The 24,200-nt window shown below is 32.9% G+C and overlaps 1 protein-coding gene across 5 annotated transcripts in view; it reads right to left on the bottom strand.

Moving 5' to 3' along the window:
• Positions 1-2,640: 2,640 nt before the first annotated feature.
• Positions 2,641-24,200, bottom strand: part of LOC124535088 (homeotic protein antennapedia-like) — a 166,734-nt gene continuing 145,174 nt past the window's right edge. For 4 of the 5 annotated variants that reach the window (XM_047111141.1, XM_047111142.1, XM_047111143.1 and 1 more), the window contains 2 exons: positions 20,268-21,125; positions 2,641-5,171 (listed from right to left, as the gene is read on the bottom strand). In XM_047111141.1, coding sequence (XP_046967097.1) covers positions 4,921-5,171; positions 20,268-20,928 — 912 coding nt within the window. In that variant the 5' untranslated portion in view covers positions 20,929-21,125 and the 3' untranslated portion in view covers positions 2,641-4,920. The remainder of the gene's footprint in view (positions 5,172-20,267; positions 21,126-24,200) is intronic. The other variant, XM_047111144.1, reaches the window with a different exon arrangement.

Here is a 24,200-nt window from a genome sequence, read left to right as displayed (position 1 = left end):
CTTTTTTTACCTAAAGTTTATTGCATTTGCGAGAAAGGGAGGGAAGATATTTACGAGGTGTTTATCGATACAGCGGCGTTGATTTAACCATTGCTTTGGTTTATTGCAGTCAATAAAATTGAATGTTATGAGGCAAGGTCGCACGTGAAAGATCGCTTGTGATTTATGTCTTCATCAGAATCTATACTTTTAATATGATGTTTGGGGACTGGTTGTTTAGAGATTTTAAAGCGCTTGAAGCGACATATGAGCAAGAAATTTGATATTAAATAACCATTACCTATTAATTCTTATTAGGGATTTCCTTAAGATGTAAATACCTATTAACTCTTTTATTGATCGGATAGCCTGTTTTTTAAACAATTCTAGAAGGTTATTTAAATATATCAACCAATTGACATTTTTTTACAAAGGAGTGAGAGTTGTGACATTTAATTTGGGTGGGTTTACATCAAACCTACCTCTAACTAGGTTGTTTTTAGATTAACCATTAAGCTATTGGAATATTATAACAATAATTTTGTGAATTTATTTTTGGAAATTCATCGAAACATTTACCCCTAAACATAGTACACGGTTTTTATTAATGACATAGAGACAGATATTTTATATCGTAATATGTTAAAATGAGCACAGTGTTGTGTATTCTTCTTAATAGCTTAACAACATGTTCTTAGTACAATTAGCAGAACAGTATGATATTTGAATAACTGTGTTTTTTTTATTTTGTCAAACATTTTATAATTTGTGTTTCTGTATTTAATTCAAGACAAGTCATATTGATAGTTGTGTCATAATATTATAGTCATACTTTTGTTTTTCATTGACGTTAATTTCAAACAATTCTTTCCCCTTTAACAAAAATGTAAATCTAAAAATATTAAAATAAAAATCAATACCTAGATAATTATCATCATCATATCATATCATCGAGAGCATTCGCCTGTGTTGTAACAGTTTAAGTGTATAAGGTTGTATGAAGGACTGAAAATTACAGTGCGCAACTTGTAATGATAAAAAAAATTTGCCAGTCCAAAAACAACCTTCTTATCTGGAAGGGAACGATCAAACTGGCATCTTAGATTGTTACATTACAGACGAATGGTCGTCAGTCAAACACTACCAACTCTAAGGTTATGTTCAAAATCGAGGAATCACTTTAATATAGTAGGCTGTTTGTTAACAAATTTTAAAACATAATTAAATTTGACAAAGTCATAAGAAAAACGAATTAAACCGAAACACCTTATGAATATTATTTTTTACTTATTTTTAATAAAGGATTTCTTAAAAATAACTTTAAATAATCATACACTTATAATATTCACTAGAAATAAATTGTTATTAAAATTAAATAAAAAGTATTAACGACGTCATTCAGATTGATTAGATAAATCGAGATTATAATAGATAGTAAAAATAAATAGATAGATGCAATGAAATACTTCATAGTGAACTAGTTTCTAAGTGTGTACATATGAACAACGCTATCTCAGTATGGCCGTGAACCCAATTTGAATCAAGTGCAATGGCACATCTGAGGGGCCATAAATCACACTTGGCTATCATTTGTAAGATGACTGACTGACCAATTTACTCTGACCTTTCAACTCACAGATACATTCGCGATGCAATAAGACAAATGTGTAGAGACACTTTTGATACTTTAATTGTTAAATAGACTATTTCTGAATAATTATTTCGATAATTTATTAGATCAAAATTATTTTGTTGTTGTACAATATTATTATTTTTCTTTAAAAATATTAAACTTATTTATTTACCTTTTAGATTTATTATTTATAATCATATGTTAGAAAAAAACATTGATGTCGGCATGGCGTAAATACAGTCGCGCTATAACGTAATTTCCCCTTAATTCTAAGAATCAAACTAAAAAATCACCATCATTCAAACTACTTCCGCCACATAAATCTTATATGAAACGTCATACAGACAAATACATGGCTATTTAAAACCCTGCAAAACCATAATTGCCTCAATTTCGAACTTGTCAAAATCGCATTAGTTCACCTTACATAATGGTTCGCCTTCAGCGTAGGAAGGGAGATTATTAAATAGTCATTAGCGTCAGCCACACCTAGACAGTAATACATAAGGTTCGTGTCGAAACAAAAAAGCAATTTTAACATTCGGGCCGCCCAATCGGTCGTGACTGACACGGCGAGAGCGGAGCCTACACGCGATTCATTATTTCGTCGTTAAATCGCTACATTTATGAAATTTCCTACACGTTACTCGAAATACTGATTCGATGTAACATTAGCTCTATATAACACGATACTCACTTGGATTTTGTATAGGAAACATTCATAAGTTAAACATTGTGCTACTAGTAGCGACATCTAATGGTTAATGTTGAAAACTTCCTCAAAACTTTAATGAGAGATTTTCGTTTTCTATATTCAAAATTTTTCACACATCCTTTACAAATATTAAAAAACATCTAAGGTACAGTTATATAATCCAAATTACACATAATTTGAATAGTTATTTTATAACAAAGTTTATCGTAGTGTTTTTATGTTTACAAAATATAGTCTGTGGGTGATTGTTTTTTTTTTAATTGTTTGGTGAAAATTGAGTAAAACAAGGTAATGATACAATAAAAATCTGTAATTACAATCATTATGCTTTATTAATTTCATGTATTTATATATTTATGACAATATCGTCTCGCCTAACCTTATTAAGTTACTAATTATAGTTATATTTCATAAATTTTGAATTGATAGGAAATTATGGTAAATAAAATCGATCCAATTAGGCTCCCAGTAACTTTTCTACGGACCTAATTATTTTTTTTTTTTAATTCAAGAACAGTCAGTAGACTTAACAATCGAAACTTAATTTAAATTTTATAAAACTAATATTATTTCTTTTTTTTATTAAATTTTACAAACCAAATATTTTCCATCTGGCAAGGGATTTATTCAGATTGCACTTAGTGAAAACGTTTGTTGTATTTCTGGTACAATGTCCCATAAAATGTTATCAAAGTAACGCAAGCGAACATTGTTCAACTATATAAATACAATATAAAATGAAAATATTTGAGCAAATTTTAAATCATATTAACAAAATGCATCCCAGCCAGACAGCCATCGACACTGTCCAATTTATAATAAAGACGTGAATTAGCGAACCTAAAGCAAAATCAATAAATAAATATAATGTAAATATCGACAATATACAATTATTAATTTACATTACTTAACGAACACAGCACAAATAAAAATTATGTGTAAGAAGAAACGGGCTCACTGAGTTCTTATTAAAAAACTTTCTCTAGTTACGATCTATGTGAAAAATAAAACAATTTACAATAAATAGTTTACAATATATCGACAAACGTATAACGGATCCCGATTCCCACATCTCAGACAACACTCTGTTTCAACAGTACTTATTCGTAAGACTATCAAGTTACAAGTAAATAATTAATGTTCGATATTTACGTATATTGGTTTCGTTAGGCAATGATTTTATAAAAATACCATTCTAGTCTTCGAGACTCGTATAATTTGAAATGGCCGAATAAAAATCGCCTCTCTGTGTCCGAGGCTTTATATCACTGATCGATCAGTTTATTTTCTAACTTTGGTATACTGTGTACATTTCCCTCCCGCACCTACTTAGATTCATCTCATATAGGTTCAAATGAAAGAAAGAAGTAAATTCCACCGCACCTACGAATCGAAGGTAACTTTTGTTTCACTATAATAATTACAATTATAAGTGAATTTCTCTGTATACATGATACTCGAATTTATGTGTGTTTTTTTGTTCAATATTTTATCAACGTATTGCTACAAACTCTCGTCCGTATACAATAAAGTACGTTAAGTTTCTCAAGCTTCACCCTTTCAACATTTAATAATAATATTAAATAGACTTCCTATGAATTTATTATCAGTTATAATTACGTATATGTGTCATCGAAAAATCGTATACATTGCACTTGTAGAACTGGCCTTTCCAACTACGAAGTAAGAGTTAAAATCAGAGAAGATTCACAAAATAAAAACACTAGTTCCTGTAAGATCGATTGAGAACTAGTCGATTTCAAGTTCATATCAATAATATTATTCACACTAAAACAATTGTACATAATCATAAAATCTAAAAATTATCATTTTTTTATATGTACAAAATAGCATTTCGATAGCTTAATTAGAAATAAAACATCAAATATATTAAATAATAACAATATCGTTACTAATTGCCTTCTTATCAATGGTTAATTATAAGAGGTCCTTATGGTTTTGTAATTCAATATTAATAGATTTTTTTTTATCAATTTGTCACAAAGTGCTCGAGCCGGATAAATTAATAGTATTAAAGAGATTTTTTTTTTCCGTAACTGATAAGTACATTTTACATCATGATATCTGTTAAAATGTATAGAGAAAAAAAAACCAAGCACTTTGTCTTAACGTCAAGGAAATAATACGTCAGAGAAACATGTTTAACTGCTGTTTTAAAATAATATCCAAACTAGGTACATAATGTCGACAATCACATCAGCGTTGATGCAGTTTTACTAATCATAGACACTGCTTTTTTGGTAATTATTGGTATTGAGATTGTTCTATAAATTAATTTATACTTAACAACTGTAAAAATCTCTTCATCACACTATTTACTCTTTATGCCAAGTCACTAAGTTACGTATTAGTTATAATGTAATATTATCATGAAAAGTCCAACATACAATTTATACAAATTAAACTGATCTAGTAACTTGGGCCGGCGGATCGATCGTTTCAGATTCATCATTCCGGTGCACAAAATTCAACGTTATATGAAAATAAATGGACACAAACCAACTCAGTGTCGTTGGGTTAAATCTGAAACGGAGCGATCCTTCATTCGGACCATCGACTAAGCTAAAGGCTTTTACTGTGGCGAGGTGGGCGGACTCATGTTGTCCGGCTCGTCTCCGGAGCCGGGCTCGCCTTTGGTCTTGTTTTCTTTCTTCCACTTCATGCGCCGGTTCTGGAACCAGATTTTGATCTGGCGTTCGGTGAGGCACAGCGCGTGCGCTATCTCGATTCGTCTCCTCCGCGTCAGGTACCGGTTGAAGTGGAACTCCTTCTCGAGTTCGAGCGTCTGGTACCGGGTATACGTTTGCCGTCCCCGCTTCCGTTCTGGAATCAGATAAGAGCAAATGTTATTAAATTCCAAAAAATATACGAGTTAAATGAACGGACCAGCCCCGCTATTAACATAACGTTAAAAACTGCATAGGCATCTCTGACAAATGGTGGTTATTTGTTAAAGCGAACACTGCCGGCGAAGTTAATTGAAAATTGTTCTGAGCTTATCAATTTGTTAATTGTTTTTGCTTGTTCGGCATTTCTCTTGGCTGTCGGTGGTACTAAGTTTAATGGATCATACGAAGTTAACATTAATATAATTATTAAATACTAATTATATCACTGATTCTGCTTTACGAGCAGAATATCCCGTGTCATTATTATTTCTAATTAAATGCACATAATATGTTACTCAAATAACTATAGAACTCAATAAAACGATAACGTTGAGGGAAATATAAATCAACCTCGCTGAGAAAAATTATTTCAAATAAGGACAAGAACAAAAATAATAAAATAATCAATTTAAAACATAATTAATCGGATATTGATGTCTTGCGTGCGAATTATAACCCAATAAAATAAAATAAAAAATATAAAACATGAATTATTGATCGATTTCACGTATTGAGACATATGGCGTGTCTGACGATATTGCAGAAATCTGTCATAAAATATTCCTCAAACGATACGCATATTTATCTGAGGAGATGCGGCCACATCGCTACCGAAGCCAATTAAAATAATTTAAGACGCCTCGGGGCTTTTTCATTTTGTAATCATTATTCTTCGAGAAGATACGAAGCCCATTATACACGTTTAGAATATGCCGTGAACTGTAATTTAGGTTTCAAATTGAAAATACGACAAATCTGACGCTGAACAGACTCTTGAGCAAAAAGTGTTCGAATGATATACTGGGAGTATAACAAACTGCAACTAAATTGTAGAGGATTTGATCTTCGAACGAGATTCTCTTTTTACTGTAATTAATTAGTTCCATTCATTATTGTGTCGACATCAATAACAAAACTTACGTAAACATAATTACAGATAACGATAAATGTGTAACGCATAAGACTTATTTAAATTATGAAGCAATTTATAAACAGACCTCGGGCAGTAGAAAATGAAATTTCGCAAAGTTGTCTATAATGTTGAACTCGGTTGATTATTTTCGTTTCAACGGAAACACGCAAACAACTTGCAATACAAGATAAACACGCGAACTTCGAAGAAAATCCGACACGAAACTTGGATTACATTGCGAATAACGTCGTCCTGCCCACTGTTTCCCAGAAAGACAATATTCATAACTTAGAAAAAACAACAACGACATCGCAATGATTAACGAGCCGCTTTGTAAACTCTCAGTGTGACAAATCAGCGCCGAGTATCTATCTTTAATTTCTGCTTATTGGAACAAACAAAGTGTCAAGTATTGTTAATGATAAGTATATGAAACGATTCGGAACAGCCAAAGATACCACAGTGCATGTTCTTAGATTGAACATTTTATTTGTAAAATCTTCACGCCTCCATTTCATTTGTCTCCGTTATATCTGCTTTGAAATTATACGTAATAAAATCGATAGCAAATATATTAAGAGACAGTTTAACAAAGAGTGAAAGTTCACGAAAGGGATTCAGTGTTCCGTACAAGTAGCAGGACTTGCAACATTGGATTCAAAATTATCGCCCACTTGTTGCTGAGGAAATTGATAACAACCTCATCGCACTCGTATTTTGGGCTGCATTCAAGAATGCAAAAGAAGACTCGTCATTAAAACATCCGTCAACTGGCTTTAGATTCAATGATTGGGACGAATATTGAGTGAGCATCAATCAAAATATCAATATCGAATTAATTCGTCATCCTTATAAATTATACTAATATATGGTTCAAATAAATACGTGATTACTTTTCATTCATGATATTAAGTACAACGAATATATTTTACTTCATATACTTCAAGGAAACGATGGAGTGTTCTAAAATGTTTTAAACAATAAGCCGGACAATATTTACGGCTACACGACCAGCATCTATAACTAAAACTGAATTTTACGTCGACCAAAAGACGTGAAGCAAAATCATATACGATACAGCTCATGAAATCCCCTTCCCAACGGGCTTTATATATTACACTGGCGGTTTCATCGCGCACTCAGATGCATAAAACATGATCCCGACGTCAGATTTAAACCGTACGTAATAAGAGCATTAAGGACGCGTATGAGCGGGCAAGACGCCCGCGGCCCGAGAGAAACCGCTTAATTTAGTCACACGAATAAATACTTAAACGTTTTAATCGAATGTTTTGACTGACTTTTTTTATAGTTGGAAATCAAGTTAGAAATATATCTAAAATAATGATTATAACTTCAAAAGTGTTTCATGATACAACCTCATATCAAAATACTTCGAATGGGGTGCATCGATTATTCAAATTGTTTTATTTCATTTTGTTCCCTATCATTACCTCCTCTAAGTAAATATTAAAACTAAACAACGTCTTAAAATAATGTTTTTTTTTTTAATGATACATAACAAAATGTGTTAAATATACATCATATAAATGAAAGCTAAATACTTTTACTCATATACATAGAATAATGTTGAACAAAATTCGACATTTAAAATTCCTTCTTATCTCCCAAGGAAGTTTCACTATTTTAAAAAAACACTCAATTAAAACGTCGCGTTTTCCCGCTCGTTTTCTTCGTACGGAATCGCAGTTGGGGCGTCGTACGGGCGCAACGCTGCATGTGACGCCGGGCGCGCATAAATCATAGCGGGGGAACAAAGTCAGGCTCGCTTCACAACTAGCGTGGACACGCGTGAGATTGAGAACTCTCGAAGTGATTTCAATGCAAATCGAATACAAATATATCTGTATAGATGCATAATAGTCTTCTGTAATTCTTTATTTACATCATTTTCATAAATAATTATACGAAAATGAAGGCAGAAGTCTACGTCAAGACTTTTATGTGCTTATTTATAATTTTGTCAAAAAATTATTGCAATAATTTAGAGTGTTAATCTGGATTTGCGCTTGCACTGGGATTATCGAAATTATAAAACTAATCCTAAGACCTTAGGGTCAGGTAACATTTATCAGGATAAAGTGCGTGCTAAAATATTGACCGGGTTCATACTATCTCGGATCACATTTGTACTGATTACGTGCGCGATAGGGCGCAGGGCACACAAGTTAAAGGGTCGAAAAATCCAGTAACCCTAACTAATGATACGAATATTTATTATTTATTTATAATACTTTATTGTTAAACACCAACACTACAAGCGTTCTCTACAAGACACACAGTATAATACACTTGTACTTTTGAGCCTCATATATTCGCTGTATCGTCGTTTGAAGGAAATTGTTCCTATTCGTGCTAATTTAAAAAGCGGTACGGTTTCTATACCAATCATAATCGTGGCGTGGTTTTTACATGTATGTAAAAGTATTTACCAAAAAAAATGATTACAATATCATGTAGCAAACAACAATCGCAAATGAGCTGACAGTTGTTCTCTTCCAAAACTCATCACCAGATCTTCACGAAACTCATTTGGACCATTTCAGAATAACATATTTCAAACAAAAATAGAATTTGGCATCCCCACTCTATATATTAATTTTAACCGTAAATGTAAAAATACAAACATCCAAATTAAGAATTATCCCTTTTGTAAGCCGATTAGTAAAATATAAGGAAAAATGACTAACGGTGAGGCAGACTTCTTCTGCTATTAAGGAGAAGAAGCAGTTTATTTTATAAGACTGTTTCAATGTGAGTCCCATAGATTATATACGGCAGACTTTAAAGTCAAGTTTAACAAATAAAAACTTGCTAGTCCGAGATTGAGTAGCGATGATTAGATGAGAATTTTCTTTATAAGATTAATGGATAGAAATCGATTATCTATTAAAAAAGTGATGAAATGAGTGCATTGACGAAATAAACAAAAACTCACTAGGTATAAGTGTGTAAGATTATTTGAAACACATAATATAAAAGTAAAAAAAAGTAAAGTAACAGCCTGTAAATTATCCACTGCTGGGCTAAGGCCTCCTCTTCCATTAAGGAGAGGCTGTGGAACATATTCTACCACGCTGTTCCAATGCGGGTTGGTGGAATAAACATGTGGCAGAATTTCGATGAAATTAGACACATGCAGGTTTCCTTACGATGTTTTCCTTCATCGCCGAGCACGAGATGAATTATAAACACAAATTAAGTACATATACATAGTAGTGCTTGCCTGGGCTTGAACCTTGAGCTTGTTAAGATGCACGCATTCTGACCACTAGGCCATCTCAATACACAATATACTTACTAAAATATATTTCACAGTCTAATTTAAACGCTGATGTTTAACAACGAATTGACACAGATGCCATACAAATTAAGATAATTGAAGAATATACAGTTTATGACACGAACGTATGAAATCGCAAGTCAAGATTTTGTCGTATTTGCCATAATATTATTACAAATAAAAGCATTTATTAAAAATATATAACGAAATAAAAGCCTAAATAGCAAATTCATCAAGGGATGACAAGTGAAAAGAGATTTTAATTTAATTCGTTGCGGTATCGCGCCAGAGGAATATGAAAAAAAATATAGCAACAGCTTGAAGCGATATCGACAATCCATAATTCATGTCCTACAATTTCATACGTTCGGATGCAATGAAATCATAATAAAACACGATATGAGCACAATCGAATTATAACTTTATTCTTCGAGTCGCTGGGTTCAGTTTTTTTTGCCAAAGCTTGTTATTTATGCTGTTATGGAATTAACATGCCATTCTGTGTATTGCAACACCGTACATGATATCAAACGGGTATTCATATTAATGCAATTTCTCTTAAACGCTTACACGTCGTAAATAAAATTGCTGGTTTAAGCGATCGCTGGGAAGTGAAGGTCAAACTTTGCTTAATTGTTAGTGTAAGATAAAATAAGTCTTTTAAATTGTATTATTAAAATATATATCCAAGCGTTATAATATAGCTATATTAATAGCTAAGATAATGTATCCTTAAGTCCGTGAATAAGTATGTGTTTAGTATATGTTAACGCATTACCTATACCTTTGAGACAAAAGAAAAATGTCTTAAGTGTTTTGTTTTTGATAGACACAAATATATAACATATAAAATACTTATTACAATCTTTCATAAACAATATTTTAGTGCGATAGTAAAAAAACCGCATTCCTGCTTGCGCTTAGTAGCGAACGCTGATACTTTTACTGCTATCTACTTGAAGCATGTGATTTAAAGTTAGTTTTCTTATGTACGAAGGTGTTAAATAAAGGAATTTAATTTTATTAAAAATTATTTACTTATATTTCGAGAAGATAATTTATACAATTCATTGATTGGGCTTAGTGCGGGTCCGGGTAGGTATCACCCAGACACTACCGCCGAGCTAAATAATCTGTATTACTGAGGTAGGTAAAATAATTACATGTACCTATGTATTAAATTAAACCCCGGTTGGGAGCGACTTAACACAAAAAACTTACCCTTCTTGCAGCAGTATACCGAGACCACTTAGGTATATCAGGTATTTTTTTTATAAACAATTACAATGAATGGCGTACTAATGTTGACCAAGTACTCTAATATGTTTTTACTCAAATATATGATAACAATATCAATAAAATAACCGTTTTAAAAGCTTTTTAAAACTTTTACCTACTAAAACTGTTAATTGAATATGAATGTTAAAAATATGCGACAAAATCAAATTGACAAATAAACAAACATACGCTATGTATAAATATATATACGTGTTATATGATTGCCCATACTTCGTAAGTCAGCTTAGGTAGATTAAATAATAATATTTTAATTGTATAATAGAAAAAATATTCTTATAATCGCCCTGATTTATGTTTAATCATGTAAAACCTAAACACATACATTTTCTGAATAAATTAGGACATCAATTAATTTAACATACTTATTGTCAATCAACAATCAAAGATAATATATTTAATAATAAGTATTACAAAAAAAAAACAAAGTAATGTATTTTTTTTTCTGAATAATATAAAATACATATTACGAAAATAAGACGCATTCGTGATTTGAAATCAAATGGCGTAAGAAAACTTACTACGAGAACCTTTTAGCTTTATATTCATTAATCATAGACGTTGGGCGGACGCGGTCTATGTATACGAAGTAACGAAATATGTACACGGACAGCCTAATGACTCTTACTATAGACGAATATATAGGCAGTGTTTTTGTAAGTAATTGTCTTTAGATTTCATTGCTATACGTACATATTAGTATTAAATTTGTTTCGAAAATGTTTTAATTTGTTTTTATTAAGTAAATTCAATTGCATTTTTTTGTATTCCTTAAATTTTTATGATAGAGTTCTTATTTATCAGTCAATGAATGCGTGTTTTGTCTTTGATTAAATATATTCTAAATAAGTTTTGCTTGCGTTTGTTACCCACTTAGTAAGTTTCTTAATTCATCATTTGCTCATGGATGTTTGTGAACAGTGTTATATTTCTGAGTATTATAATGTTTTGTCTCAAAATGTTCTCTATAGCTTTCGGAGTTACAATATAATTCATTATGTACCTATCCTTCGTTCGATCATTCACAACAATTCCAAAATGTTACATGATTGGAACACACTGAAGACTCGTTTTCCTATAAGACCTTAGTTTATTTTAAGATTTAAAAAATGATTCAATATTCACTGAAATGACTAAATAAATTATATCAAACTCTTGTATTTTTCAACATCTGATATTTATCAGATCGAAGTGTTTATTTCGAAATTTATAATAAGAAATTTAATAGTTGTATCTGTGTGTATTGAAAGCTGTATGTACCAATATGTATATAATTCATTATCTACTGTGATTATAGAATTATAATGACTGTCAGAATAGTAAATAATATTATTTTCAAGAGACTTATTAATACTACATACTATTATATAAAATGCTTTGTCAATATCAAAGACACAAGGCATCTGTAGGACACGAACCGCGTCACTTGACACGTTTATTAATATCAAGGAAAATGTATTCCACGGTTGTAATCAAAAATCATAACAAAACACATTTGGTCGGACCTCGAAAAGAATTTATATCGCGAATACAGAGCCATCAGTCAGTGTTGTGTCGACGCTGATTCCCGTCGTGTTTCGCATCCGAAATGGAATGTTATTCACCGAAAATTTCGCTTCGGTGTACGCTAAAAATTACGCGACTCGAGCCGGGGATTGAACGAAATTCCGCCCGCAAAAAAGGTGTCAAATGAAATATTCAAATATATTTTAATATAATTCATGCGGCGGGCGTTTCATTTCTCTCCCTCGTAATGGAATGCTAAATTTTCAGGCGAACAAAAAATATATATTAATGCGCGTACCTAATAGCTTATACAAACTCGTTTGTTGGGTATTGTTGCGCACAATGGATGCCATAACTCCGCGTCGCAGCCACGGCCGGTGACGTCTTTGTTAGGCTGGCGAGCTTTGTTCGCCGCCCGACTCCGCCTGTCGACGCGACATCCTACCCGACCTCGCCACCGAGCCATTCACACCGCCACTCCACCATTCCGCCACCCACACTACCTACGCGTGTAATTAATTTCAATCCCATATTTTATACGGCTTCGATCTATACATATTACATACGTTTTCATTTCAATTTTTTTATCAAAGCAATTAAGTAGACGGGTAATAAACTAATAGCGCTTTTAGATAATCGAAAAAGCAGCTATTTCAAAAATAACATTGCTCCCTTCCTCAGTCTAATTACAGCCTGTTGGAACCATTACAATAATTTGCCGTAGAAAACAAGAATGAATATTTGAGAAGGCGATAGAATATGAGTAATTGCTTCGGATCACGAAGCGAAAAGTTATGAAAGGTGTTGGCGAGGGCGATTTTTCAACGCCCGTCATGAACACGAAAATCTTAATGAAATAGAGAGTATTCAATCACGAACAACCCTGACTGTGTAAGTTACTTCGCCGACCGTAGCGACAGCACAGGTTGCATTACATACAAGTAGTTACACGAAAGCGTTCGATTCCAATGTGAGGTGGTTATCAACGGACACGGAAAAATTCATCTAGTTATATTGAACGCATTAAGGGTCTGAGATGAGGTTCGCCGCGGGACGGCAGGCCCCAGGAGGCTCCCTTGCCGGACGCCTGGGGGCGGTCTCCGCTCCAGAGAATATTTGACACGGGTCTGGCAGATAGACAGCCCGGTCATGTGTGATCCCCGGGCAGGAAACGAGGGGTTTTTTTCCGCCCGTCGATATGACTACGTATAAGAATAACTATGATATACTATGATTTATGTGCCCCCGTTGACTTGCACATGTGTAAGAGCATGTGATACAACGTTTTTTATTTCACTAATGAGATACATTATCATCTATATTTATATATTATTAAACGGTAACTACATACAATAATAGCAGGGCACATGCTACGGATACTCATTAGCTATATGGCGTTTAATATCCTAATGATTCCATGTTATTACGAATCCATTTCAATTCGAAATGCTCCGGGTTAGAAAATTGAATTTTAATACCACATAATAAGTTCGGCTTCATCGGCTTAGCGGCGGTCAAAGTTTGATTGGCATCCTAACCCGACGTTTAATTAATGTAGGGCAGGCTATCCCAACTTCGTGTTAGAGAGCGATGGTGATATCGCGATGAAAAGAGATAGATAGCTTCTTAGAATGTTGCCAGATAATAGAACTTTCTTTCAAAGTTTGCAGTTTAGTCAATTTCGTAGTTGATATTTCGGGGCAACATGCGAAGTAACGAGAAAGTGCTGACGAAATGAGAGGAAAATAAATATATATAACGATTAAATTATGAATCTATCAACTTTTTCGTTTAATTCTATTTTTGATTAATATTATGTTTATATAAAATATCAACGTATTTTTTTACCAAATGGACATATATAAAAATGAAAAATATTAATCTGCTACTACTTAAAAGTTAAAAGTTATAAAATTGATAAGATTCTTTTTTTTTTTATATTAATGAAATATATTTTATAGGGCAATACAATATTATGTTAAACATTTGGTGCATGTGTGTTCACCCTTTTGAAAGCTGCCTGTGTGTGTTCTCCATCGTCAGACATAAATTAATGGGATTGGCGTTTTTCGATGTAGGCGTGTAATTATAGGATGTAATGGTTTTTAATAAGAGCCGATTTTTTGTTCTACAAAAACTTTTCCGTAGTTTTAATCTATGTCGGTATATAAAACATTTTTGATACCTGTACAGTTTTCAACGGGTACTAAAAATGCCAGTATAAAATAATGAAATATAAAATAGGCTATTAGGTATATCCAGTGTTTTATATATATTTTCTATGCAGTCTATTAAATTTTCGACTCTATATTATAGTTTTTCAAAATTGTTAATGTGTAATATCATATTTCGTTTTTCAGCGCCATCTATTAATCAACGGCAGTACTATTACGTTGAACTTTAAAGCTGCAGAATTTTGCATAAGACTATCTATTAACAAAGAAATATTGTTTTGCCCCTAATAATATCTTTATTCTATTCTTTAAAAAAAAACGAATGATTCGTATTTTAATAAGATAACTGTGAAACATATTGATTTTATATGATCGACATTTTTCACGAGTCACATTGTTCGGCGAATAAATGAAAAAGTTAAAACTTCTAAAACCGTCTCAAACAAAACTCATTAATCCTATCTGTATTTTAATATATATTTCATGATTAGTTTACATGTTAAAATTTGTGAATGTTGCATACATTTTAGGTTTACGATATCAACATAAGTACTATCTATCAGTTAATTTTACGAAGTCCACATTTTTCATTTTTGTGTCTAATGTGGATATTGTAATCTTAAATAAATTAAAAAATCTATTCGAAAATAGTTAAAAAAGCGATTATTAAATATCTTAAAATAATCACTAGTTTGGTCGAATACACTCAAATAAACTATAACTATTATAAATACATCGATCTAAAACTGTATTTCTATTTTCTGTATCCTGTTTCGGCGTCTTTGAACTCAAAAATAATAAGAAGAGCGAAAACCATCCTTCAACGTCTGAGGCACTACCGGGCTGAACCGGGCCGCACCGGAAAGCTCGCGGCGAACGAAATTAGAATTGTATTTTTACAGTCACTACACCCCTCTGAATAAAAAAATATATATTTATGCAAATAACAGCATGTGTAAACAAGGGGAAGCAACGAAAGGAATCGCTTTCCTTCATTTAATAATAGTTAAACAGATTACGTAAATATTTTCATATAAAGTGTCACGCGGTTTCGCTCCCGTTCTTAAGGTTAGTTGTCGAATAAAAAGGAGAGACTTTCTTAGGGTTCTAACTTGCTTTACAATAAACTACTAAATAACAAATAGGTACTATTCTATTATTTAGCTGTGAAAGAGCACAGATAGAATTACTTTCGCATTTATAGTATAAGTATTGAACATTATTTTGAGATATTAAAGTAGCTTATGGTTTGATGACGAATGTAATTTTTGTTGACTTTTCTTTGTTATAATTACTTAGTATAAAACATAGTCGCTTACCGCTGTCTGTCCTTATGTGTATTTAGATCTTTAAAATTATGATTCGGATTTTGAAGCGGCTTTTTCTAATACATAGGATTATTCGTGGGGAAGGTTTTTGTGTATAAGACATGAACAATATGATTAAGAAACACTAATAATTTTAGAAGATTAGACATTAGATATAATGTGATGTTATAAATAAACAAATCCTGTAGTATATTTAGTATCACGGGTCGGTAGTATAAAATAAGTAGATAAAGATATTCTGGTAAAATTTAATATTGTACTGCTTAATTGCACTATTGAAAATAATTAATAAGTCTTCGTAATTTCACGAGAATTTCGAGAAATCCAGTTGCTTTCATGCGTACAAAGATTGAAGGGGAGCCCCCGTTACTAAAGAATCGGAACTTCAATCTAAGGAGGCATTCATCGTCATTGTTAAAGCGACAATCGGCAATCGATCAATGGTGAATGAAATCCACAATGGCTCTTATCACCCGTGAGTAGGTAAATGGTTCCGTTCCGAAATGCGGAAAAATAATGTGCGTTTCTATTATGTCATTCTATTTCCTCAGTAAGTACGTTTAATAGAGATGACGACACTGTGTAGTAAACCTTTTTAGCCTTAAAATTGCCACTTGGGGTTTTACTTAAAAGATTAATAATGGACATTATGGTTACTTTAAAAAAAACTTGAAACAAATGTAGACGTCAAATATTTATGTGATATTTATAAGTTAAAAAAAAATCTTACAACGCCAATGTCTATTGGCAAAAGTGCCCGCTTATCATCAGGTGGCCCATGCCCGGCTACCTATGCAATAAATATGTATATTGCGATGAATACTTTCACAGAGATTTGTATACATTTTCACGAACATTTCTCATAATATGACAATTCGAAAGATAAATCGTATAATTTTGTTTAACTTTAAAACTATATTATTTTCTAGAAGTCGCTGAGTTGCCAACAATATCTTACGAACACTCATTCCGTTTAATACCAAACGATCTCGGCTTTCATTCGCAAACGTAGAAAATCAGAAGCAGGCAGCAAAACAAATTCTTGTATTCAATCATCGGGCCTTCACAAAAGCCTTCGGGCTGATAACTGAACAATGAAATGTAACAAGTCGTCCATTCGGCATTGTATGCGGAGAGGTGGTGCGGGGGGCCTTAGGGGGGGAGGCGATTTCCATTATATTTCCATTTCCACCTCGATTTGCGCCGACTTATCGCGGTGTACCTTCTCTCGACTAGGTAACTCTATCTTTCTGTGCCGTTAGTCAATAACGCTATAAGCTTAAATATAATGTACTAAAATGGCAATAAATTATTAAGAAAATTTACATTCTTAAGACTGAGTTTTATAAAAACTAAATACTGTTTCTAAGGATAATATTGAAATAGATAAATTACTTTTACTTATTTAATATCATACTTTCATTTAAAAGGTATGTATTAAGCATTGTTTTTATTATTTTTAATTTAACTATATTAATAAAAATGTAATGTTAACTAAGGTAAACAGTAGTCACATTATTCCCCATAGTTGAATATCATTAAACAATACTGTACATTTTCATTTCTAATCAAGAGTATATTTTGATGAAACGGAATTTAGAGCGAGTTAATTGGTCATACGATATCCTTTCAGTCCACATAAGCTGTATTGTATATAAATCGCGGAGCAGATGGATATTATTACATATTAGTGAGTAGGTGTAAGATTCTGTTCCTCAATGATTAACGACTTGTCTGCTACGAGCGAAGCGATCTATTTTAAAACAACATAAGCCGCGTTCCCATTGGTTCATTTTTTTTTCCAAATGGCAGACGAATTTCGAAGATTATTAATGATGGAGTTTCAAGTATGTATGAGGACTTTAAACTTAGTTTAAAGTGCGGTTAATGCTACTGTTTGGAGTAGAGTACGTTGGATTTTTCATTCTCTAACAATATTGTCGTCGTGTTTGAACCTTTCTCAAGTACGCTTTTTGTAGTTCATAATTATCTTTTCTCTGCAACGTCTTGATACTTTCAAGTAGTCTTGTTAGTGTCTTTCATTTTTATCATTATATTTGTAAAGCGATTAGCGAAATACATAATAAGCAATACATTTCATAGTCATTACCGTGACTATCGTTTTATGAAGTTTAGATACCTTTTCAAAGCAGTGGTATTATCTTTACTTAGTTATATTTGACATTTTTATCTGGTATTTCTTCCTAGTTAATATTGACTACTGACCTATTACAAATACACGTACAACTAAAATTGATATCAATTGAATAAGTTATTGATATGTAATTATATATAAATTACAAGCGATCCTACTATACATAACTAAGTTCTCTGTAATCCTATTGTTATAATATATAACTGTATAATTTCAATCTATTACAAAGTAATTTAACAACAAATCCAAAGTGAAAATATCCAATATTAATTGTATTTACTTTTTTAACAAAATTAAATCATTTTCATTAATTTTTGCAGTAACAAAGAAATTGCAAAGAAATGGTCATTTGTTTCTTCTTCTCTACGAAACATAATTTACCTACTTAATAGTTTAACAAGTGATTAATATCTTATGAACTAAATAAATACATACTTTTTAAAAGTCAACGAATAATGAACACAAAATGAATTGACCCTAAATGATATATGATCAACTGTCGGATTTAATGCATCATCTCAAATGCTTTTATTACCTACGTTACGAAAACCTACAATAATAATAAATCTCTGTCACATCAAATGCTCGAATCTTCTTAGTAATTTACTTGATCTAAGGAGGTTCTAAGAGCTGTATCAAAATTGGCACGGCTTATCTTACATGGAATCCATCGAGATAACAGTTATGACTTACAAAGGTTTCAACGCTAATTTCTTCCAATTGAAGAAGAACGAGGTTAAACGCCTTGTAACGATGTAGTGACAGCAAAACAATGTATTCATTTATTTTTTTGGAAATAAAATTGCATCTCAATTAATACTTAAAGTCTATCACAAGTGAAACCTATTTATTTCCATTGCATCAAAATCTTCCTTTTATTTTGAATTTAATAGATTCATAATTTAAAATATAATTTAATTGACATGTACTCAGTACTGCAAAAACGACCGCACTAAAGACTGAATAAAATAATGAAAATGAAATAAAGATACTAAGAATATTTTATATTAATCATTAAACTATAAAATAAAATACAGAGGAAATATATTACGCTATATAAGGGATTCTTCTTCTGTTTATAATGTATTAAATTTTATTACTGAATATAAATATTTAATATAATTTTAGTTTTTGTTAGTTTATAAGATTCGATTATTGTTTCTTAATTTTTATTCATTTTCATAAAAACAACCTTTGAATACATACATTACTTAGAAAGATGAAAGATTTCACAATTTACATTATCATCTCATAATTATTTAAGAATCGAATAGTGATCACAATTCCCAGACACATTTTGATTGAATATACTTATTTTAATTTAATTTTAAATGCATGTATGATCTCTTATTGATAATGTGAATGTGAGTCGTTTCGGATTATTGTTATTCACTCATAAACCTAACACTGAGCTGTTTCAAAAGTAACTTTATTCTAAAGCTAGTATCCTATACTTCTAAGATTTTGGTGCTTCAATAATGAATCTTTTTCCAATGAACTCAGGGAAATTTGTAAGAAAACAAAATAAAATATAGAGGGTTTTTGCGGTTAACCCTGTAAACTTGCAATTTTATTGCTGTTAGTGTTTAATTTTGTAAGAGAGTGACGTAGAGACAACAATAAAATAATTGTAACAGTTAATTGAATAGAAACATAAATTATCTAAATTAATTAATATACCTGAACTATATTTATGAAAGTGAAACGTTAATGTCAATTCAATTGAAATTTCACTTAATAGATGAGATACTCCACATTACACATCACTACTGCACTTATATATCACTCGCGCGCTTCAAGGCTTGTTGAACATGATGCCATTAGTTTAAGTAGCAAGCGCGAATGTACGGACCAAACTAAAATTGCATGCATTAGAGCACTTTCAATGATGACACCGATCACAATGGAGTAATGTAAAATCACCGACTTGCCCATAAATTAAATCTTAGACAATTTCAAAAACAGTAGGAGACGGTAGCGTAACTCGAAACCGCATTGTTCACGATCGGCGTCAGCAAAACAGAAGGTGAGCGCTTTTGTGTTCGAAGTTGTAAATTTTATGAAAAGTGAAATTCCTTTTGAATGGTTGTTCAGCCCATAAATAACCCGGGATTAGAGCGGACGGCATTGTTTTTGGCACTTTTGTTCGTCATCAATGCGCACGTGGGGCATAAATGAATTTGCAAATTACTTTGTATTACTTCTTAGCTACCTGTTAGTATATTGTGCAAATCGTCAGACCCAATTAACTAACTTTTACTTTTAACATCGGACGACTACCGAAGAGATCTCAAGACAGATCGTTCTTTTTCAATTTTAAATGTAAGATTGAGATAATAAAAAATGAACACTTACCGAACTGACTTCGCATCCAAGGGTAGAGTGGACTGGGCAGCGACGCATTGGTATTTGGCGGGGGTTGTTGAGGAGGTGCCTGTTGCGCGTGCATTGACTGCTGATGCATGGGAGGCATCTGTGTCTGATGCTGCATATCGTCCACGGGGTACATGAGGTGTTGCTGGTGTGGTGGCATCCCATGCTGGGCCATATGCTGCTGGGGATGCATGTGATGCGGCATCTGTTGCGCCTGCTCCAAAGGGGGACTTCCAGGCACTCCACCAGCCGTAGCTGCTGCTGCCTGTAGCTTGCACGACGTGTAGACTGCAGGAGTTGGGGGTTGATGACCATTTGGGCCATAACCATCTGTTTTTGGACCCATGTGTCCCATCTGAGACGGACTATCAGGCCGGTATCCATTCTGTTCCATTTGTTGATAATAGCCCAACCTGTCATAGGGTGGAAACCTTGGGTAAGGCATTCCAGGTGCCGGCTGCGCGGGGTAATGATGCTGCGCTGGCCTGAGCTGCTGGTCGCATCCTTCCATCTCGTGTCCCTGCTGTGGCACAGCGCCATAGTGCGCATGTGCTTGTTGATGGTCGTGTCCACCTCCGTTCCTCATGTCTGGCATGTAAGCGTTTGAGAAATATGTCATGCTGTCGCAGTTGTTAGCGCTCATCGCGGGCCCACAGCCCGCGTGGCTCGCGTCCGTATCTTCCGTCGCAGGATTTCGGCCACTAAGGCCGACACTATCACGCTATCAGTCACTACACAAGCACTTCGGATTCCATTCACTACACAGCAGCGATTGATCCCACTGCAGCTGTTTCACGATGTGCCAGCGGACGGTGTATCCTCATCAGAAACTCGGCGAATCTGAAAAGATAAGGTTGATGCACTTAGTTGGATAAAAATAAACTATTTTTAATTGGTATGGGAAATTAAACTGCTATCGATCGTTTGAATGTTATTATTGGCGAGCTTACTGAGTTGCCCGAGGCGTTTCGTGTTGCCACCGAACAAACTGTTCACAACATAATGAACTGCTTACGACTAATATCCCATATGCATTCATAAAACCTTATGAGTTTTGAGTAAACGCCTATTAGTGTCAATATGATTGCAATATGGCCCCCTACGTTTCAAATAACTAAACGGTACATTATAAAACGAACCAGCCACGAATTCCGGCTATGTCAGAAGAGGCGAATTCTGAAAAATGAGACAGTAAGATGAAATAATGTCACGTCTCCTACGACACGTGGCTGACCCGGTGTCACATCCTCGACATTTCGCAGCACTTGATGGAGCATGAGTGACAACCGTACCGCTGCCCGACAACATAACATTACACTGACGTTAATTCGAATTTTGAGAGACAAGTACCACCGAAATCGCGACGTTATCATCACATCTAAAACTACTGGTTCTTAAGTGTGAAATTTATGACGTACTTAATACGACAGCTACTAGAATTTACAAAGCACCATAGCTAGTAAAATGTACACTAATATCGAACATCATAAGAAAAAAAAAACATATTTTAGACAATATCTGAGAACCGCGAGACGTGTCCGCAGATAATCTTGTTTACGACCATTTTCTACGTCTTCGCTACTGAAAAGATTCAGCACGTCGTTCAAAAGTCACGTCGTCGTATGTTTTGATATGGTTTGTTAAACTCATGTATTAAGTAAAAAAATTGTACGCCTTGGTAGGTACTCGAAAATCGTACCGCCCCTAAAAGCTGACTCGCTTAGTTAAAACCCAAAGATTCAAGCTTCATTAGCGACAGTTAATGATGGCGGCCTCTCTCTATACAATTTTGTTCATCACAAATAGTACTTTGTAAATTTGGATGTAAATAAAAATAAAAAGTAAAAATATCTTTATTTTAATTTAATTCATAAAAGTAACAAGTACTACATATCAATTTTTTTAGTTATGATATTAATTTTCAGATGCGTACAGATCTTCGTACAATACGATACAAAATAAAATGGATTGTTAAGATAAAACGTTCAAATCCTATATTTCAAATACAAAGTCTAATTCTTTCGAATAGCAATTGTTCAGTGCCAAGACACAATTGAAAAGTATGTCTATTCGGAAAATTTGCATGTTGAGGGATGGACAATTTAAATTTACGATTTAGCGGCCCCCCCACGGCATACGACCCTCGCATTTTTTTAATTTTCAATTTCCATTTACATTCCAACCACTAGCTGTGTCCAATCTACAAAATTCTATACGTTTAAAATATCTTGATTCATTAAAAACTTCTACATTAAGATTTATTACGCAGGGGCCTACAGCGAAGTCATATTCATGGACAACTCATTAATAATTCATTTTCTCTTAGTTTCGTGAAAATATTTACATTCCGATATAAATATAGACTTGTAATTGACTCCATTGAATTATCAATAGAACACGAGAGCCTACTTTAGAGATGAATAATTAATTGGATTCATGTGGAGCCTGCTAAGATTCGAACCATACTTAAGTACAAACCACGATTAAAAAATAAATTAAATCTATGAAATGCAAAGCAGTTTATGTTTTGTATTTGAATAAAGTTATGAATGAAAATAATTTTCAATTCTTATGTAACGCATTGAAATAGATTGATTGCTTGTTCGTCAAAATAATTAATTATTTGTTAATTATTATAATTAAACGATTACGAATTAACTACAGGTTAGCACTAACCCTAAACTGTATTAGTTACATTATTGTTAATCTATTTTTTTAATCTTTAACGTATATGAGCTAATGTTTCTAGTCTGCAATTACGAGTTTAAGATAAAATCTCGGAGCGAGACCCGGTTCAAGGAACATGTCTTTATACTGACCGACGAGGAAATTAACAGACTCACGTGCTTTTGATAATTTGATAACCGAGTATGCCGGTTTGATTTATTTCACGACTGGTTCTGAGTCAGACTTAGAGCAAGGCGTTCTCATGCCCTTTTGATACGTCCACGCTGACCTATAACGCTGTACGATAATTTGATCCCTACAACGTTAACTTTAAGAATCGTTTTCGTATGCTAATCATTTGTTTACGGTGTTTATATACGACATGAGAGGTAATTAGTTTGCTACTAAGTTTATGGAAAAATGTTGTCTTCCTGGAAGGAGTCAAAGGTTGCAGCGTTTTCATGCATGTTTTCTTTTTTGAACATAAAAATAAATAACTCGTTTGTTTCGTAAGAATGTTTACTTGGATACATAACTTTGTTGCGATTTGACGAAAATATAACATTGTATTTACGTTCATCTCACAAAACCGACGATGTTTATTAAGTATTTGACGAAATGTGTAATTTATTATTTAGACTTTGTTACTTGTTATTAATTGAAATCGTAGTGGAACTTATTTTTTAAGATAAATGAAGCGGATTTATTTAAACGAAAAGAGAACATCGAATCTAATGAGAATCATCAAACGAAGTGTTAACATTGCGGAATATATGTCACGTCCGACGTTAAATAAATGTACAATGTCCTCTTAGTGTATGTGATACAGGTAATAAATAACTGTTGATATAATTGAAAAATTACATATTGGTATATCATTCGGTTGCTACGCGTTACCGCGAAAACCACGATACAGCTCGCATATTTAAAGTGCTAATATTGCATAAATCATACTAAAATACATTATCTAATTCATAGAACATTGAACATTAGAAGTGATACGTAAAACTATAACTTACTAAAAAATGAATATTCAAATTTAATGATAAAAATAAAGAACGTTTCACGAAAATTGTTTTCGAAAAATTTTAGCTTTTATTTTGTACGTTAGTCGATGTCATTTCTAAAACACAATTTATTCTGTGTACGTAGTATAGTGTGGACCGAATTAAAAAGAATATTAATGCCATTTCTCGTTCGTCGGTCGGTAGCTGTTAATCAAATGACGATCAAAGAAGGTATTTTAGG

This window comes from Vanessa cardui, chromosome 14 (assembly GCF_905220365.1).
Source record: "Vanessa cardui chromosome 14, ilVanCard2.1, whole genome shotgun sequence".
Classification (NCBI taxonomy): Eukaryota; Metazoa; Arthropoda; class Insecta; order Lepidoptera; family Nymphalidae; genus Vanessa; species Vanessa cardui.
Note: the sequence above shows the minus strand (reverse complement) of the source record. Positions and strands in the feature narration are given on the sequence as shown.